Source organism: Narcine bancroftii, chromosome 4 (genome assembly GCF_036971445.1).
Source record: "Narcine bancroftii isolate sNarBan1 chromosome 4, sNarBan1.hap1, whole genome shotgun sequence".
In the NCBI taxonomy this organism is placed as follows: domain Eukaryota; kingdom Metazoa; phylum Chordata; class Chondrichthyes; order Torpediniformes; family Narcinidae; genus Narcine; species Narcine bancroftii.
The window spans coordinates 176,653,648-176,673,354 of NC_091472.1; the positions used below are offsets into that span (position 1 = coordinate 176,653,648).

Below are 19,707 nucleotides of genomic sequence, written 5' to 3' on the forward strand. Positions count from 1 at the left end.
TTGAAAATAATCCAATGTAATACCCAAAGAATTCCACTGAAGAATGGAATAGTGTCCTAAAAAATGAGATATTCATCTACTGATGGAACTGACATCTTCATCAAATGAAGACAATCCATGTAAAAATGGAACTGAGATTTGGTTTGGCAAGTCTGATTTCTGACCTTGGCATTCAGCGCCCAGTCCAGCAGTGGAGCAGGAGGTTGGCTGCCTACCCTACATATATTTTTAATTTCAGAAATATATTTAATCCATTACAAAATACAAAAGCAATACAATCGGTACATCTTTCTCGACATACATTGCCCTATCAAATCAACAGAATGCTTCAAAGGCACTCTTGTTTCATTAGGGTGGCACGGTTAACGTGGCAGTTAGTGCAATTCTGTTACAGTGCCAATGAGTTTCTATGTTCTCTCCATGTTTGTATGGGTTTTCTCTAGGTGCTCTGTTTTCTCCCACCCTTCAAAATGTACTGGAGTTCTAGGTCAATTGGGTGGCATGAGCTCATGGGCCGGAATGGCCTGCTACTGTCCTGTATGTCTAAATTTAAAAAAAACCCAATACATCTATGGCTGTGTTGCATTGTGTAGGAGCTAAAGCCTTGAATAAGCTATCTCAGTATAGTAGAGTTATAGACAAGTGAACAGCATGAACAAGCTCAATCTTTGTGGGTCTGAGCAGTTCCCTATCCATGCAAATGCTCCTTGATAATGTTAACAGGTCACCAACCTGATATTTCCCTTGTTGGTTGCATACTTGATGTGGTTGCAAATATAATTGAACATGCCATGAGCAGTGGAACAGTCACGTGCATCAAAAACCTGCAAACATCACAACAATTAACAACCCTGCAAAAGGATAGCCAGCCAGACACTGTCCTCTATTTTTTTGATAATTTATCTATTTTCTTCCATAAGTCCAGCTCTATGACAGCAAGTTACCTGATGTACAGTAAGAAGCATTCATAGCAGTTTGTGGGGTGTTTCCTAATGCTGGGGAAACTGAAGGTTTGGTTCATTTTAACTTCCTTACAGTTCAAATTAAAGTGCATGTAGAAATGATTACAGGTTCAGTTCCCATTTCCATTGAATATATTTATGAAATATCATCCATAGGTTTATCAATATTTTAAAAAGTTTGGTTATTATCTTGTGGAGAGACTCAACATCATCTTAATATTGTAGAACTTGCCTCAATATTTTCTCTATCTTTTTCAAATCCTGGTGGTTCTCAAGAATGAATAAGTTGGTCTTATTTAATGTTTTGATATGTAATTATCATAAAAATTTCTCAGTAAAAATTAATTAAAATTATGGTTAATTAGAAAATTAGAAATATGGTTAGTAGAATGGATCATTGTAAAACAGTATAGATATATTCATTGCATTCCAGGGATCTTTGATGAATTAATGTTGAAAATTGTAGCTTGGGGGTTCTTCCCCTTACATGCATCTTGCAGACCCTTAGAGGACAAATTCATCACTTGCAGTTTCAGCAAGCTGAAGCATTAATTGTCCATTTAGATTCAGAACTATTTAACATAAGATAATTGTTTAGGTAAGTGGTATATACACTATAAATGAAGATTAAAAATCATAAAAATAAAACTGTTACTCAATGAGGATGCCCGCTTGTGAATTTGAATTTGGAACATTCTTTGTCAAGTTTGTAAAAGATTAAAATATTGGTGAATAGAATGACTAAATTATTACTTAAATTAGTAAGTATAGATCATACAGACTTTGTAAAAAAAGAGTCATTCAGCTGACAATATGGCTAAATTAATTAGTATTATACATTTTGCACAAAAAAATAGAAGATTTAAGTGTTGCAGTGGCTTTAGATGCAGAAAAAGCATTTGATAGATTGGAGTGGGACTTCTTGTTTACTGAATTGAATACATTTGGATTTGGTCAGATTTTTATAAATTGGTTTCAATTGGCTACAATGAACTCAAAGCTAAAGTAGTGACAATTATATGCACAATTCCAACTGATGAGATCCATTAGACAAAGATGTCCCTTATCTCCAGATTTGCTTATATTAGCTATAGAGCAACTACCAGAAGCAATTAGGCATGATTTGGAAATTAAAGGATTTAGAGTTGGTCAAGAAGAGCATAAAATTAGTCTATTTGTAGATAATATTCTAATATATTTTAGAACATATATATTCTAATATGTTTGATAGAACTGGAGCTATCCTTGCAAAAATTACATTAAATTGGAGGAATATAGTATGATTTCTGGTTATAAAACAAATTGGGACAAAAGTGAAATTATGTCCCTTACGGAAGGAGATTAGAGTAATTGTCAAAGAAATACTCAATTTAAGTGCCAAGAGATGGAATTAAAATATTTATGGATTTGTGTAGATAATAATTTTATAAATTTATATAAATTGCCTTTATTTATCATTACTCAAAAGGTTGATTTGAAAAAATGGATGATTTTACCTGTAATGCTAGTAGGAAGGGTTAACTGTGCTAAGATTAATATATTCCCAATAATTTTCAAACCTTACTATATTATTACCTCAAAAGTCTTGTTAAGAATGAAATAATTATGTAAGGATATTTCTTTGGAAAGGTAAAATGTCAAGAGCTTCTATAGAAAGATTAACATGGAAATATGAATTAGGAGACCTACAACTTCCTGACTTTAAGAATTATTATCAAGCAGCTCAAATGAGATTTCTCTTTTATTTTGAAGGAGCAGAAAAACTGGCATGGGGTTAAAATAGAATTGGACAAAATAGGAGAGAAATTAGCAGAGGAATTTATACACAAATGGGATTCAAAATCGGTGTTAAGGAAACACCATTGTTGAAACACTTGATTACTGTTTGGAACAAGATAAATGACAAAATTGGAACAAAAGGAAGTAAATCGCCCAAGATGGTTCTGTTTCAAAACTATCTTGTACTTTTTCTGAATTTTTAAATATTTGGTTTTGAAAAGGCATTAAAAATATTGAAGATTTTTATGAACAAGGTAAATTGATGTCATTTGAACAACTGAGGAAGAAATATGGAATAACTAATAATACTCTTTTTTGTTACTTTCAATTGAGAGGATATTTGAAGGAAAAGTTAGGTCCAGTGATGCTATTACCTACTTGCAGTAAGGTGGAAACTCTTATTAGGAGGGAAAATACTAAGACATTTACTTCTGCAATGTACCTTTTATTACAAATAGGAACTACTAAATATGGAGTCTCTATCTAGACAGAGGTGGGAACTGGATTTGAATATTACAAATGATGAGCAAAGATGGTAAGATCTATGTTGAGACTATATGACAAATACTATTAATGTAAGATATAGATTAGTTTAATATAATTTTTTTACATCAGCTATATTTGACACCACAAAAAATGAATAGAATGAAATTGGATTTATCAGATCAATGTTTAGATGTGGTGAGGAGATGGGAACTTTCTTGCATCCAACTTGGTCATATCCCAAGGTAAAGCCTTTTTGGTTGGACTTAGGGAATTTTTTAGAACAAGTTGCAGGCATTGTATTTCCATAAAACCCAGATTTTTTTCTATTTGGAAATATAGAAGGAACAAGACCCAAGTTGAAACTATCAATATATCAAATGTTAAAATAGCATTAGCGGGGGCAAGAAAATGTATTACAGTGACCATGAAGCTATTTTTCTTTATATTACTATATATCCTTTTTTATATATACATTTCTTTGGGATGGTGGGTTTAGGGAGGGAAGGTATAGAAGGGAAGGGGAGAGGTGATAACCATCATGTAATGATTGAAATTCTCTCAAATTTAAATTCTTATTGTTTTATATTAATTGTTTGTTAATTACATGTATGGAAAATTTTTAAATAAAATATTCAAATAAAAAATAAGTCTGTGAAAGGTTTTTGAATTGACATTTCTTTAGTCAGTGTGGGGGTACACCACCGGCCTACTGCAGGGGTTAACATCTGTACCTGCAGGAGTGTACCACCAGCCTACTGCAGGGGGCAACCTCTGTACCTGCAGGAGTGTAAGGGGACAGGACAACACCTGGCCGGCTGTCAATCAGTCGGCCTGAATGGATCAAGCCCCACCCAGTCGGGTGCCAATCACCCTCCGGGATATAAGCCTGCGCTGGCCTCCCAAAGCCTCACTCAGAGTTACTGCAGCTACAGCTAGCCTGGCTCTATGGAAGTCTTTGTGGATTAAAGCCTGTTGTACAGTCTTTACCTTGTGTGTGTCTGATTCTGGCTAATAACGTACCACATGTGCAAAACCTGACATGTGACAGCACTATTTAATGAATATTATCACAGCACCATGAGTGAATTTCAACCTGTAATTTAGACCACTGGATTCTCCCAATACAGCGGGCAGCATTCCTCCAGGCATGCTTGGCTCCATAAATTAGCTCAGTGTCTTTAAGTTGGTAAGTGCCAGTTGTTTCAATCTCCTTGGTCACCTCCTCCATCCTTTGGATGTGAGCCTTTGATCCATGCCTGTTCCAAAACAAAGTTTAAAAAAAAATCTTTGTTGTAACTAGCACTAGGTTTAAAAAGAATGTACATTTCCATGCCCAAAAGCTTCTGTTGTCAAATTAAAGCAACTATCCAAGAGCTCAAGTAATTTTTCATAGTGAACTCACACTGTTGACTTCAGAAATGGAGCAGCTGTCTCAATGTAGAAACCAATCACACTTTGATATCCCCAGTTAGGATATTATGAAGTTTTCATTTTGATACCATTATCACCCAAGTGAGGAATTCTGGGATTGGTGAACTGAAGATTTCTCAGTATCTGACTCCTAAATTACTTCAGTTGTGTTAACATAGCTGAACTACAATCTAAACTTTTATAAGAAAGTAATATTTCCACCTCCCTTTCCCTTAATATATACTTTACACAAATGTGCCATTTCTGTTTTCTACCTAATGTAATTCATGGATTTCTGAAAAGAAAATCACATTTAAAAATTTTAAATGGGCGGCGTAGCGTCAGTGATTGGGACCAGATCTGGGTTTGAATCCCATGCTGTCTGAGGAAGTCTGTACATTCTCCCCATGTCTACATGGGTTTTCTTTGGGGGCTCTGGTTTCCTCCCACTGTTTGAAAATGCACCAGGGTGTAGGTTAATGAGGTGTAAATTGGACAGCACAGAGTTGTAGGGCCAAATTGGCCTGTTGCAGTGCTTTATGCCTAAATTTAATAATTTTTTTCATAAATTTAAATGCTAAAAACTCCATAGGATATCCTATGTATCACAGGGAAATGGGTTAATCAATCACATTTTAATATCACTAAGGTTCTATCATTCATCAAGAAGTGAAGAGGCTTTCGTTAAATCTATTTAGTTTGGATTTGGCCTCAGGATGTTACAAAAAAATACTGAGTTTGTCCAGCCGTTTTCTGCAACAAAAAAAAAAATCCTTCTGTTGTACTCAAGCTCAATTTTTTGAGTGTTTATTTCATCATACAAATTTCCCTGGAAGGTTAGCAAAATATAATTGCATAGTGCAAATTTACCACAGTGATACACACCGCATAATAAAATGGTGTGACTTAATTTGATTGAGGTGTAAATGCATTATAATTTTCAAGCAAAGTTTACCTCATATACTTAATATCTTTAAGGACTGATTAAAATGGATGGAATTGTTTTATTCAGAGAAAAGAAAGCAAAGGGGAAATTTGATGGAAGGATGTAAAATGATGAAGGTTTTAGACTGTGCTCCACAAACTATTGGTAATCCATTGGTTTGTTACAGGTGGTCTTCGGCAACTTAGCAGAGACAACGATGACTGATGTAATAAGAAAATAATGCAAAAAAAAACAAGGTTGCAAGTTTTTACAATAATAAAAAAAATTCTCAAAAAATGTTCCCACCAGAACGAAACGAAACATTGGTGTTCTGGAAACAGGTCTGAACTATTATCGACCCCAAATGGTGGTCTGTGGATGTGGGATGCTGCTCCCATTGGTGGTCAGGGGTCACAGCTACAAGATAAAGGAGAAGAAGATTAACAAACATGAAGTAAAGTTTTTCCTCTTGGCAGTGGTTGGGATCTGGAATGAACTACTGGCAGATGTGGTGGAAACCATTTCCATTTGGGTTTCCATAGAAAAGGGGATAAATATATGAGGACACCTCTGTAAAGAAGAAGTTGCACTGGCAGAGAGGCAGCACAAATCTGATGGGCTGAATGTCCTCCTTTGGTGCTGTAGTCATTCAATGATTAATTACAATCATTGAATTTTAATTCAGAAATTATGTAGAAGCTTGTATGTGAAGTGGGAGTAAAATGAATAATTACCTTTTGATGGATGTATAATATTGGTTAAAAAAGTCTGATGCCAGAGGAATAAGCTTCTCTTTTGATCGGGCTTCACTTGGTTTTCTCACATGTTCACTTGGCATCATGATTGATCCCATGCACATCTGTTCTTTACATCCAGTTGCCTGGAAGCACAGGACAAATTGAATTCCAGAAAGGTATAACACTGCACTCAAATGCTCAAAAGTTGCCTGCAGAGGCTACAATTTGAATCTCAAAGATTGTAACCTTACCACACAAGAGTTCAGGTGCAATGTATCAGTTAAAACTGAGCCCGTTTCCCAGTTCTTTATCTTAATAAAATGGGGAGATCTGGATGGACTGTCATTTGCCAAATGCTTTGTCGATGACACTTCCTTATGTGGCATTACCTGAAATAAATGGAATCAGTATTTTAAACGGAACTATCACAAGTGCAAAGTAACATTTTTCAATAAGGAGTCAATGCAGATGTATGGATAAATATTTTAAAATAAGAAGGTCTAGTTAGCTGAGTTAAATAAGTCAATGTTTTCCACTGCAATGACAAACTTCAAATCTAGATTAGACAGGAGGGATAAAGGCTTTATTTCTAATACCCTTCAAGATTGAGGAATTTATACATCAGAATACAATAATGTAGCAAATTAGAAAAATGTGCTGGTCGAAGGGCTCAGGCCCAAAACACTGATCACTTTCTACTTCCTATGGATTCTGTGTGACTTGCTGAGTTTCTTCAGCACATTTGTGTATTGCACTCAACTGCAGCCACACCTCCCACAATGGTAGATGGTTGTGGACATTGGAAGTCGATTATTCTCACATCTAGGACATCGCTCAGACCAAGCATTATTTCATCAATGACCTTCCTTCAGGCATAAGGTCTGTTGCAAGGAAGTTCACTTTTTTGCAGAATGTTCAATTCAGGCTGTATCTCCTCAGCAAATGAATTAGCACTTGGCTGCAGACGGCAAGACTAAGACAACTTTAGACATGGACTGAAGATTTTCAAGTAATATTCAAGCAACACACCCGCCAGGACTGATCATCTGCGACTAGTGAGAGTTCAACCACCTATCACTTATTTTCATCGGCATTAACACCTCCAACTCCCTCTCCACTATCACGGAGTGGTGATGATTCACCAGGAATCATCACTGACCAGGGAGTAAACTGGACCAGCATTTCTTAGAATTAATCAATGTAATGGTAACTGATAAACAATCATACATGACCTGTAAAGTTAGTCTGACAGTAAAAGCTGGGTTGAATTCATTTACCTGTTCTGAATGTGGATTAGGAAGCACTGTGGGCAGGTCAATAACGACTTTGTCATTCTCACTCTGAAGATTCAGGCACTGTTGGTTTAGGTTCGCCATGCTCCTATATATGAATATTAATTTTATTAGTTCAGTGATAAAAATGTCTTATACCAAGTTTCATCACTGCTTTAAGAGAATATTGGAAATGGAGTATTGTATAAAACACAGCTGTTACTGAACTACTGATTACCTGTTGCTGATCAAGATCAATTTTCAAATTGATGTATAACAGTGGTGTATACTTGAATATATGTTTGAATAATTTTTAAAATTCACTAACACACTTGATAATACTGTCAAATAAATCACGTCATTTCATATATATGCCACCCAATCTATTGCTATAAGTGATCATAAATAATTTTGTTGTCGTAGAACAAATTTATGTGTCTTTTTAAAAGCTAATTGATGAGACTGGACTTTTAACGAGCTGAACCATGTTGGGCAGATTTGGGACCCATGGTACCCAGCCATACACCGGCACCTCCCTCCCATGTTGGGCAGATTTGGGACCCATGGTACCCAGCCGTACACCGACACCTCCCTCCCACTTTGGGCAGATTTGGGACCCATGGTACTCAGCCACATACTACCACTTCACTCCCATGTTGGGCATATTTGGGGCCTATGGTACCCAGCCATACACTGGCACTTCCCTCCCATGGGAACCCTATATTCTGACTCTCTGCAACCAAAAGATTTCCCTTGAGGCAGAGCTGTGTTCAGTCAATGGGTTTCGGGTTTAGACCCTAATGCACCATCCCAGAAGGCTCCAACAATCTTTGACCACCAGCCAAAACTAAAATATCACAAAAGGAATGTCTCAGAATTTAGAATAAATGAAATCAAGAGTACTTAAAATAGAAACAATTAAAACATGAGCATGAAACAAAAAAAAAGAACATGTTTCAATATGGGTACCAATCCAGGTTATCCTGCTATAAGCCTGGAAACTTAATGCAAAATGTGGCTGCCACTTCTCGCCAGCACATACATGCTCCACTCCAGGACTCAATGAAGAATGCAGACACCAGACAATCAGCTTGTCACAGGCCTCTCATTTGGCCAAGTGCACGCATGTTTCCAAGGCCAACTGAAGCGGCAGTGTCTGTCAGCTTGGCTCAACGAGATTTAGGTTCTTCCTCACAATTTATTATGCTTTGCTTTCCGTCTTGGCTTATTGCTTTTAGCGAGAAACTCTCAATGGGGCAATGCAGCTGAGAGCAGGTTTATTCGTGGCACTGATCATATAGATCATGACAAACGGGCAGTCACAAAAAGAAAATATAATGGCTAAAGAGCAGGCCCATCATTAGGTAAATCGTTGAAGTAATTTCAGAAAGACATTTCATTCAAAAATATACAGGTAACACAATCATGACACGTCTTTCTCTATATTTATCGTACCATCAAATCAACATAATGCTTCAAGGCACGTGTTTCTTCACCTCATTCTCTTTCCCACATCAATCTTATTTCCCCCAGTCCACACTCTCCTCTCCCCAGGCTTTTTACATCCTTTTCACAATTTGCTTTCCACCATACCTTTTTGCATCAGGCATTCCATTCAAATCATTCATCTGTAAACAATGTAAATTGTAAATCGCTGGAGCCCCACCACTAATTCCTGCGGAACCCCACTGATTAAGAATAGCCTAACTTAACTCAAAAATAAGCTGTTTACCCGAAATGTTTCAGTCAATTAACCCTTTGGACTTGGTATTCCTGTTTTGAGGGACTACTAACAAGCGCACATACTACAGGACCGGTTTTATACCGATCCACCATCTGGTTCATACTGGTGATTGTACTGTAGTTTACCTGCGGACCCAGTTCAGAGTATACATTATTAAATGGCCAGAGGTTAAAGGGTTTTTCAGATTTAAGAATTCAGATTTATTGTCAGAGTACATACATGATATCATATACAACTCAGATTTTTTTCTGAGGACAAGGCAGAATTACCACTTATTGATAGTGCAAAAAAAATTATCTACAGCTTATACATGTAAACAAATAAAGAACTGTAAACAGAGAATGAGTATAAACAAACTGTGCAAAAATTAACTACACACAGCATGAACATGTAAACAATCAAAAGAACTGAATACAGATAACGAATGCAAACAAACTGTGCCAGAGAGGGAGAGCAAAGGAAATCAATAAAGTACACCAGTAAGAGTCCTTAAGTTAGTCCCTGATAAGTTTGTCATTGAGGAGTCTGATGATGGAAGGGTACTAGCTGTTCCTGAACCTGGTGGTGCGAGTCTTGTGGCAACTGTACCTCTTTCCTGATGGCAGCAGTGAGAAAAGAGCATGTGCTGGGTGGTTTGGATCCTTTTTTTTTTAATTTTTTATTTTTCACACCATAAATCACAATAGCCATGATATACACTTTTTCTTTTTCACACATTTACAGTGACTTTTTCTCCCCCCCCACCTCCCTCCTCCCAAGCCACCCCCCCACCCCCCCCCCTCCTCTCATCCATTTTAGGTATACAATCTAGGTTGCATTAATTCAGTCAGACAATGTTGTCATTCAACAAAAATACACCAGAAATTCTACAGAGTCCATTCTTTTCTTTCCTTCTCCTTCCATCAACTTAGGTAATGTTTGTCCCCGGGAGGTTTTCGCTATTGTATTTAATGTAAGGCTCCCATACTTGATCGAATATTTCAATATTATTTCTTAAACTATATGTTATTTTTTCTAATGGAATACATTTATTCATTTCTATATACCATTGTTGTATTTTCAAATTATCTTCCAATTTCCAGGTTGACATAATACATTTTTTTACTACGGCTAGGGCTATCTTAACAAATCTTTTTTGTGCATCTTCCAAGTCAATTCCAAATTCTTTATTTTTTATGTTACTTAGGAGAAAGATCTCTGGATTCTTTGGTATATTGTTTTCTGTTATTTTATTTAATATCTGATTGAGATCATCCCAAAATTTTTCTACTCTCTCACATGTCCAGATTGCATGAATTGTTGTTCCCCTTTCTTTTTTTACATCGAAAACGTCTATCAGATACTGTTGGGTCCCATTTATTTAACTTTTGGGGTGTAATGTATAGTCTGTGTAACCAATTATATTGTATCATACGCAGCCTCGTATTTATTGTATTTCTCATCGTTCCAGAACATAATTTCTCCCATGTTTCCTTTTTTATCTTTATATTTAAATCTTGTTCCCATTTTTGTTTAGTTTTACCATTTGTTTCCTCATTCTCCTTTTCTTGCAGTTTAATATACATATTTGTTATAAATCTTTTGATTAACATTGTATCTGTAATCACATATTCAAGGTTACTTCCCTCTGGTAAACTCAAATTGCTTCCTAATTTATCTTTCAAGTAGGATCTCAGTTGGTAATATGCCAGCGCTGTATCTCCAGTTATATTGTACTTATCTCTCATTTGTTCAAAGGATAAGAATCTACTTCCTGAAAAACAATTTTCTATTCTTTTAATCCCTTTTTTTTCCCATTTTCTAAAGGAAAAGTTGTCTATTGTAAAAGGGAGTAGCTTATTTTGCGTCAATATTAGCTTTGGTAATTGATAATTTGTTTTATTTCTTTCTACATGAATCTTCTTCCATATATTAAGGAGATGGTGTAATACTGGAGAAGTTCTATGTTGTACCAATTTTTCGTCCCATTTATATAATATGTGTTCAGGTATCTTTTCCCCTATTTTATCTAATTCTAATTTCGTCCAGTCTGGTTTTTCCCTTGTTTGATAAAAATCTGATAGGTACCTTAATTGTGCGGCTCTATAGTAATTTTTGAAGTTTGGCAATTGTAAGCCTCCTTGTTTATACCATTCTGTTAATTTATCTAGTGCTATCCTTGGTTTCCCCCCTCTCCATAAAAATGTCCTTATTATTTTCTTTAACTCTTTGAAGAATTTTTCTGTCAGTTGTATTGGCAATGCCTGAAATAAGTATAGTATCCTTGGAAAAATGTTCATTTTAATACAGTTTATCCTTCCTATCAGTGTTAGTGGTAGCTCTTTCCAATGCTCTAAATCGTCCTGTAATTTTTTCATTAGTGGATTGTAATTGAGTTTATATAATTGGCCTAGATTTTTGTTTATTTGTACACCTAGGTATCTTATTGCCTGCATTTGCCATCTGAATGGGGATTCCTTCTTAAATTTTGAGAAATCCGCGTTATTCATAGGCATTGCTTCACTTTTATTTATGTTTATCTTGTATCCCGACACTTCTCCATATTCCTTCAATTTCTTATATAGTTCTTTTATTGATAGTTCTGGTTCTGTTAAGTACACTATCACATCATCCGCAAATAGACTGATTTTATATTCCCTGTCTTTTATTTTTATTCCTTTTATATTATTATCTATTCTTATCGATTCTGCTAGTGGTTCTATAGCTAGCGCAAACAATAATGGTGATAGTGGGCATCCCTGCCGCGTTGACCTGCTTAAGTTAAATTGCTTTGATACATGTCCATTTACTGTCACTTTCGCTAACGGTCCCTTATATAATGCTTTAATCCAATTAATATACTTCTCCGGTAAACTGAATTTTTGCAATACTTTGAACAAGTAATTCCATTCTACTCTGTCGAAGGCCTTCTCTGCGTCTAAAGCAACTGCTACTGCCGGTGCTTTATTTCCTTCTACTGCATGAATTAAGTTAATAAATTTACAAATATTGTCTGTTGTGCGTCTTTTTTTGATAAATCCAGTTTGGTCTAAATTTACCATTTTCGGTACCTGTTCTGCTAATCTGTTTGCTAATAGCTTAGCTATTATCTTATAATCTGTGTTTAGCAGAGATATTGGTCTATATGACGCTGGTGAGAGTGGATCTTTCCCTTGTTTTAGTATCACTGTAATTATTGCTGTTTTACATGAATCTGGTAAGTTTTGTGTCTCATCAATCTGGTTGATTACATCCAGGAGGGGCGGTATTAATAGATCTTTAAATGTTTTGTAGAATTCTATTGGGAGTCCATCCTCTCCTGGTGTCTTATTATTTGGTAATTTTTTTATTATCTCTTGTATTTCTACTGTTCCAAATGGTTCTGTTAATTTATTTTGTTCCTCTATTTGTAGTTTTGGTAGTTCAATTTTAGTCAAAAATTCATCTATTTTCCCTTCTTTCCCTTCGTTTTCAGTTCGGTATAATTGTTCATAGAATTCTCTGAAGTTTTCCTTAATTTCTTTTGGATTATATGTAATTTGTTTGTCTTTTTTCCTTGTTGCCACTACCATTTTCTTAGTTTGCTCTGTCTTAAGCTGCCATGCTAAGATTTTGTGTGTTTTTTCACCTCGTTCATAATATTTCTGTTTTGTCTTCATTATATTCTTCTCCACCTTATATGTTTGTAATGTTTCTTATTTTATTTTTTTATCTGCCAATTCTCTTCTTTTGGTTGTATCTTCCTTTATTGCTAATTTTTTTTCTATGTTTACTATTTCCCTTTCCAACTGCTCTGTTTCCTGATTATAGTCCTTCTTCATCTTGGTTGCATAACTTATTATTTGTCCTCTAATGAATGCTTTCATTGCGTCCCATAGTATAAACCTATCTTCCACTGATTCCGTATTTACTTCAAAGTACATTTTTAATTGTTTTTCAATAAATTCTCTAAAATCCTGTCTTTTAAGTAGCATGGGGTTTAATCTCCATCTATACATTCTTGGAGGGATGTCCTCTAGCATTACTGTCAGTATTAAGGGTGAATGGTCCGATAGCATTCTCGCTTTATATTCTGTTTTTCTTACTCTATCCTGCATACTAGCTGATAACAAAAATAGGTCTATTCTTGAGTATGTTTTATGTCTAGTCGAGTAGTATGAGTATTCCTTTTCTTTTGGGTTTTGTTTCCTCCATATGTCCACAAGTTTCATTTCTTGCATTGATTTAATTATAAATTTGGTTACTTTGTTCTTCCTGTTAATTTTTTTCCCCGTTTTATCCATATTTGGATCCAAATTCAGATTGAAATCCCCTCCTATTAGTATGTTCCCTTGCGTATTAGCTACCTTCAAAAAGATATCTTGCATAAACTTTTGATCTTCTTCGTTAGGTGAATATATATTAAGTAGATTCCAAAGCTCCGAATATATCTGACATTTTATCATAACATATCTCCCTGCTGGATCTATTATTTCCTCTTCTATTTTAAATGGCACATTTTTGCTAATTAATATAGCCACTCCTCTTGCCTTTGAATTATACGATGCTGCTGTTACATGTCCTACCCAATCTCTCTTTAATTTCTTGTGCTCCAATTCAGTTAAGTGCGTTTCTTGGACAAATGCTATATCTATTTTTTCCTTTTTCAGTAAATTTAGTAGTTTCTTCCTTTTAATTTGGTTATGTATTCCATTAATATTTAAAGTCATATAGTTCAGCGTAGCCATTTTATATTTTGTTTATCTTCTCTTTCCGTTTTTTCATCATTACCTTTCCTCCTTTTCCATTTCTGTTTTCTTATTTTCAACTCTTTACCAGACAACATTCCTACAACATCCAACATTTTCCTTATTCTCCTATTTCTATCTTCTTTATCCCCAATCTCCCCTTCCCCTCCTGAGTTGTCCTTTATCCCTTGTCGGACAAGGGTGGTTTGGATCCTTGATGATTGCTGCTCTTCTCTGACAGCAGATTTCCATGAAGATGTTCTCGATAGTGGGGAGGGTTTTGCCTGTGATGTCCTAGGCTGTGCTCACTACCTTTTGCAGGGGTTTATGCTCAGGAGTATTGGTGTCCCCATACCAGTCCACACTTTCCACTGCACATCTGTAGAAGTTTGCCAGGGTTCCTGATGTCACTCCAAACCTCCGCAAACTCCTGAGGAAGTAGAGGCACTGAAGCATTTTCTTCATGATGCCATTGGTGTGTTGGCTCCAGGAAAGATCCTCTGAGATAGTGACTCCTAAGAACTTTAATCAGTCCTCTGTCTATGCAGGTGAACCCTGTGAGTTTAAAGGGAGCAGGAAATGTACAAATACTCAGAATCCCAGCTCCAGTAGCAAACATTCAAATTTTGAGGCCCTTGTCTTGCCCCGAGAAAATGGCAAAAATTAAGGCTCATGATCTGTGCGGAAAGAAGAAGGAGAAGCTCCTGAGTAGCTGGATGACCTCAAGGTGAAACTTTGCCAGCTCTGTGTTGCCAAGATAACAGGAGGAGCTGCATCAAAACTTTTCAAGATCCATGTTGTGCAGTTTTGAAGGAAATCAAGATCTGAGAGAAGAGCCAGTGATATTGTATCAGCTGTGGCGCAATTATGATGATAGGCAAATTGCAGTAGGCCCAGATCTTTGCTTAGGTCTGTGTTAATTCTGGCCATGACCAGCCTTTCAAAGCATTTTATCACAACAGATGTTAGCACTGGGATATTGATGCCCTTTTGAAGCTGGTGGAATCCTCTGACTGCAGCAATGAGAGGTCAAAAATGCCTGTGAACACTCCGACTAGTTGGTTGGTGCAGAATTTCAGTACCCTGCCAGATGCACCGTCAGGGCTTGATGTCTTGCGACAGTTCACCCTCCTGAATTATATTCTGACGTCGTCCTTAGAGACAGATATCCCAGGGTCCTCAGTCTTTGCAGGGATTCTAGTAGGCACTGTTTGGTTCTTCTTCTCAAAACAGGCATAGAAGATGTTCAGCTCATCATGTTATGAAGTATTACAGCCATCTATTGTATTTGACTTCGCTTTGGAGGTTGTAATGGCCTGTGCTCCCTGCCATAGCTGTCGTGTATCTGTTTCTGTCTCCAGCTTTCTCCAGAATTGCCACTTTGCTTCAGAGATGGCCTTCTGCAGGTCGTACCTGGACGTCTTGAAGAGATCTACATCTCTGGCCTTAAAACTTTCATCGGCAGGTTGTGAATTCTCTGATTCATCCAAGGTTTCTGATTGGGAAACACCCGGTATGTGCACGTGGGCACACACTCGTCCATGCAGGTCTTGATGAAGTCGGTGACACCTGTTGCATATTCATTCATGTCTATGAATGAGTTCTTGAATATGTTCCAGTCCACCGGTTCAAACCAGTCCTGCAGGTGCTCATCCACCTCCATCGGTGCTGTAGTCCTCAATTTCTGCTTGTATGCCGGGAGCAGAAGTACAGCCAGGTGATCAGACTTGTTGAAGTGCGGTCGTGGTATGGCCCGGTAGGCATTCTTCATGGTGGTGTAGCAGTGGTCGAGTGTGTTGGCTCCCCTGTTCTCGTGTGTGATGTGTTAGTCATAGTTTGTCAGTGACTTCTTCAAGTTGGCCTGATTGAAGTCTCCCATTATGATCGGGAAGGCATCAGGATGTGCTACCTTGTGGCTGTTAATCACAGAGCTCAGTCCCTCCACTGCCAGCCTGATGTTTGCCTGGGGCGGAATGTACACTGTGACCAGGATGATGGCGGTCACTTCCTGATTGTGTCGGAGGTACAGATCTGGAGTTCGGAATGCTGATGGTTTGAACTGAAGTCTGTGTGGCTCCAGAGGCTGCGGGAGCATTGGAGGTGAATCCACGGACACTCAGTGACTCAGAAGGGACTCTCTTTTGCTTCCCTTTCTCTGGCTGCAAGAGACGCCTGGCATTTTCTGCTAATGGTGAATCTGTCTGCCTTACAGCAGGCAAAAACAAGTTTTGTGTAATACACCTGTTTTATTACATGACAATAAAGGAACTTTAATCTTGTCCATTTGTGATATTGAAACCTTGATGTAGCATTCACATATGTACAGGCTAACAGGTCTGGGAAAGGGCTGAAATTAGCATGAGAAGAAGCAAGGACAAAACTGACTTACAGCCTGATCTTCATGGCAATTTAGACCAGGAGAGGAGTTACTGTATGCTGGATGATAACATTCTGTTCAGTGCAATAAGTAAATAAGCTGGAGAAAATTTGAGGAACACTTCACATTCCCCCTTTGAAGTCTCAAGCCAGATGATATTAGGATTGACTACTCCAATTTCCATTAAACCTCTCCCCCATGTCTCTCTCTTTCTCCCTACCACTCTGTCACCTTTCTTCTAGCTCCCCACCCCTTCCTTTCCATCTCCTATCAGTTACCTCATTTTAGCCCTCTTCTCTCTTCTCAGTTTAATTCCCTGCTGCCCTCCCACCTATATCCACGTATTACCTCTTACTGTTAGCCTGTGCTCCTTCCTTTCCCCTCTTCCTCCTCTCCTTTTTACTCAGGAGTCTGCCTGCCTTTTCTCTTATTCATGACGATGGGCCCAGGATTCCTATGGATTCTGTCTGACCTGCTGAATTTCTCCAGTATGTTTGTGCATTGCCCTCAAGTCCAGCATTTGCAGATTCTCTTGTTTAACAACATTCTGTTTAGTCCGCACCAATTTCTTTTAAAGCAACAGATTGCTTTCCCATGATTTTGTCACTAATATTCTTAAAATAACTTTTTAAAATGTTTACTTTGTTAAAACAAAACCTAAATGAGCCATTCAAAAAAGAGAACTGACTCCCCTTCAAAAGCCAGGCATATATTGAATTAGTTCCTTCTCCTCGGTAAATAACATGCAGAATATAGAGCAAAGTTACAAAAATATGTAATAGTTTGTTCTATGCATTTTTACTATCTCAGATATAACTTTCTATGTGATACATTTGTAAATTATATTTAGTTGACAGCCATATCTTTCACACAGAAATATAACCTGGAACTATGACTGCACAAAACTCAATGCCTTCAAATGAAATGCCTGTGAACTGTGTTTTAAAAAGTTGTTAACTCCTCTGTTTAACAAGATCAGAAAGGGAATTTATTACAAACCACAATGTGGGAGAAATTAAACTATTTTTAAATTTTTATATTTGTTTTTCTTTATAAATATACATAGAAAACTCTCCTATATATATATACCTTTTTCTTTACAAAAAACAAACAAAACAACTTCTCCCCTTCACATTATAAATCGACACACCATCAAGGCTCACATTTATAATTCCTTTTCCACTGGCATCCCAGTTAATTGGCTGTACATTGTCCCAAGATAGGAAGCCCTTTGTGCCGTTTCCACTGGGCCACCGGTGGAAACTGGGACATAACTCATCTCCGGGGATCGGAGTGTTCTATCTTCAACTGGAAACAGGTGACTTTTCACTGGTTTTATTAGCATGCCAGCCTCAGCAAATGCTGAGGATATAAATAGGGGTCAAGGTAGTTATTCCCCGACGTGAAATGACGTCATTTGATGCCAGTGTGATGACAGTGTATTTTTTTACATTGGCCCCTGTCCCAGTTAATTCCTGGAACAAGGTGCCAGTGGAAAAGTGGCTTTTGTTGATCATCAAAAATTCTATATGGGGAAGTCACTTGCATTTATACTTTAGCAGCATTTATTATTATCCTTTTTATTATATTTATAATTACATTTAGGCACCTAAATGATCCAAATATGGCTGCCATATCTTAATAAATATGTCATATTTATTCTTTAAGTTGTATGTATTTTTTTCCATAGATATGCAACAATTCATCTCAGCAGCCCATCATGCTATATGTAGAGGGGAGTCAGATTTCCAAATAATTGCAATACATTTCTTGGCCACTGCTAAGGCTATTTTAACAAATGAAATTTGGAATTTAGTTACTTTATTACTTATTTCAATGAAGTTTTCCAAAAGATAAAGCTCCAGGTCACCCTTGAAGGTATCCCTTGTTACTATACATAGCATGTACAAACTTTCCTATTTCTATTCCACATCTCAAAAACATCTCTGATATTTCAGACTTTGATTTATGCAACTTCTGTGGTGTAAAAAATTATATTGCACTAATCCGTATCTTGCCTTTATAATTGTTATCATGCTATCCAAACACCAATCAGACCATCATCTTTCCATTATTGCAACACCTAGATCTGATTCCCATCTCTCTCTCGATCTCTGTAAACCTTGGTTCGTACTTTAATTCTGGAGAGCATAGAACATTTTAGTTATAAATTTAGGTGTATTCCCCAGTCAAATCTTTTGTTCCATTTCACTAATTCCATTTCACAAACTTGGTCCCTATCTTTCTCTTAGGAACAATCTTAGCCGGAGAAAACAAAATAAAGTCCCATTAGCTACTCTATATTTATTTCTTAATTGTTCAAAAGACATAAGCGATCCCTCCACATAGCAATCATCAATATATCTTATTCCTTTATCATACCATGAATACAATATTTTTCCAATATATTCATTTATTTCTTGTCATATTTTAATCATATGTATTAATATAGGATTGTCCATCTTTTTTGTTATTAACAGCATTCTACTTATAAATAAAATCTTTTGCTGTTTCTTCTTCTATTCAATTTAATCCTATTCTGGTCCAAGAAGGGGGACTGTATTTTTCAAAAAAAAAATGATAAAAATCCTCCTTGTGCTGATAAATAGTATTTCTTAAAGTTCAGAGGTCTAAATCCTCCCAATTTATAATCCCATATCAGCTTTTCCAATGAAATTCTCAACACTTTACTATTCTGTAGGAATTGCATTATATAATTATTCAATAAATTTAAAGAAATATTTAGGTAGTGTAATAGGCAACAATTGAAAAAGATTCTGTAATCTTGGCATCTCCTTCAATTTAATACAATTTACTCTTCCAACTAAAGTGATTGGCAGGTCTTTCCATTTTTATAAATCTTTCTCTTTTTTTTCCTAAAAGAGTGTAATTAAATTTATACAAGTTCTGCAAATTATTATCTGTCATTATATCTAAATATTTGATTCCATCTATCTTCCATTTAAAGCTATGATCTTTTTGATATCTTTCATAATTAACATTTTTCAATGGCATTAACACACTCTTCTCCATATTTATTTTATAACCTGGTATTCTTTCATATTTTTCCAATGTTGTTTGTAATTTCATCAAGGATTCAGCTGGGTCAGATATATATAACAGCACATCATCAACAAATAAACTAATTTTATGTTCTTTCTGTCCAACTTTGAAGCCCTCAATGTCTGTACCTCTCCTTATAATCTCTACCAGTGGTTCAATAGCTCAGATAAAAAGTGCCAGAGACTGAGAACACCCTTGTCTACTCAATCTACTCAAGGGAAAAACTGCTGACATCTGATTGTTAGTT

General features: G+C 36.5%; 1 protein-coding gene across 3 annotated transcripts in view; it reads right to left on the reverse strand.

The window, feature by feature from the left end:
- Positions 1 to 19,707, reverse strand: part of nos1 (nitric oxide synthase 1 (neuronal)) — a 110,665-nt gene that overhangs the window by 79,359 nt on the left and 11,599 nt on the right. For all 3 annotated transcript variants that reach the window (XM_069933133.1, XM_069933134.1, XM_069933135.1), the window contains 5 exons: positions 7,577 to 7,679; positions 6,551 to 6,688; positions 6,297 to 6,442; positions 4,321 to 4,483; positions 733 to 824 (listed from right to left, as the gene is read on the reverse strand). In XM_069933133.1, the coding sequence (XP_069789234.1) occupies positions 733 to 824; positions 4,321 to 4,483; positions 6,297 to 6,442; positions 6,551 to 6,688; positions 7,577 to 7,675 (638 nt within the window). In that variant the 5' untranslated portion in view covers positions 7,676 to 7,679. The remainder of the gene's footprint in view (positions 1 to 732; positions 825 to 4,320; positions 4,484 to 6,296; positions 6,443 to 6,550; positions 6,689 to 7,576; positions 7,680 to 19,707) is intronic.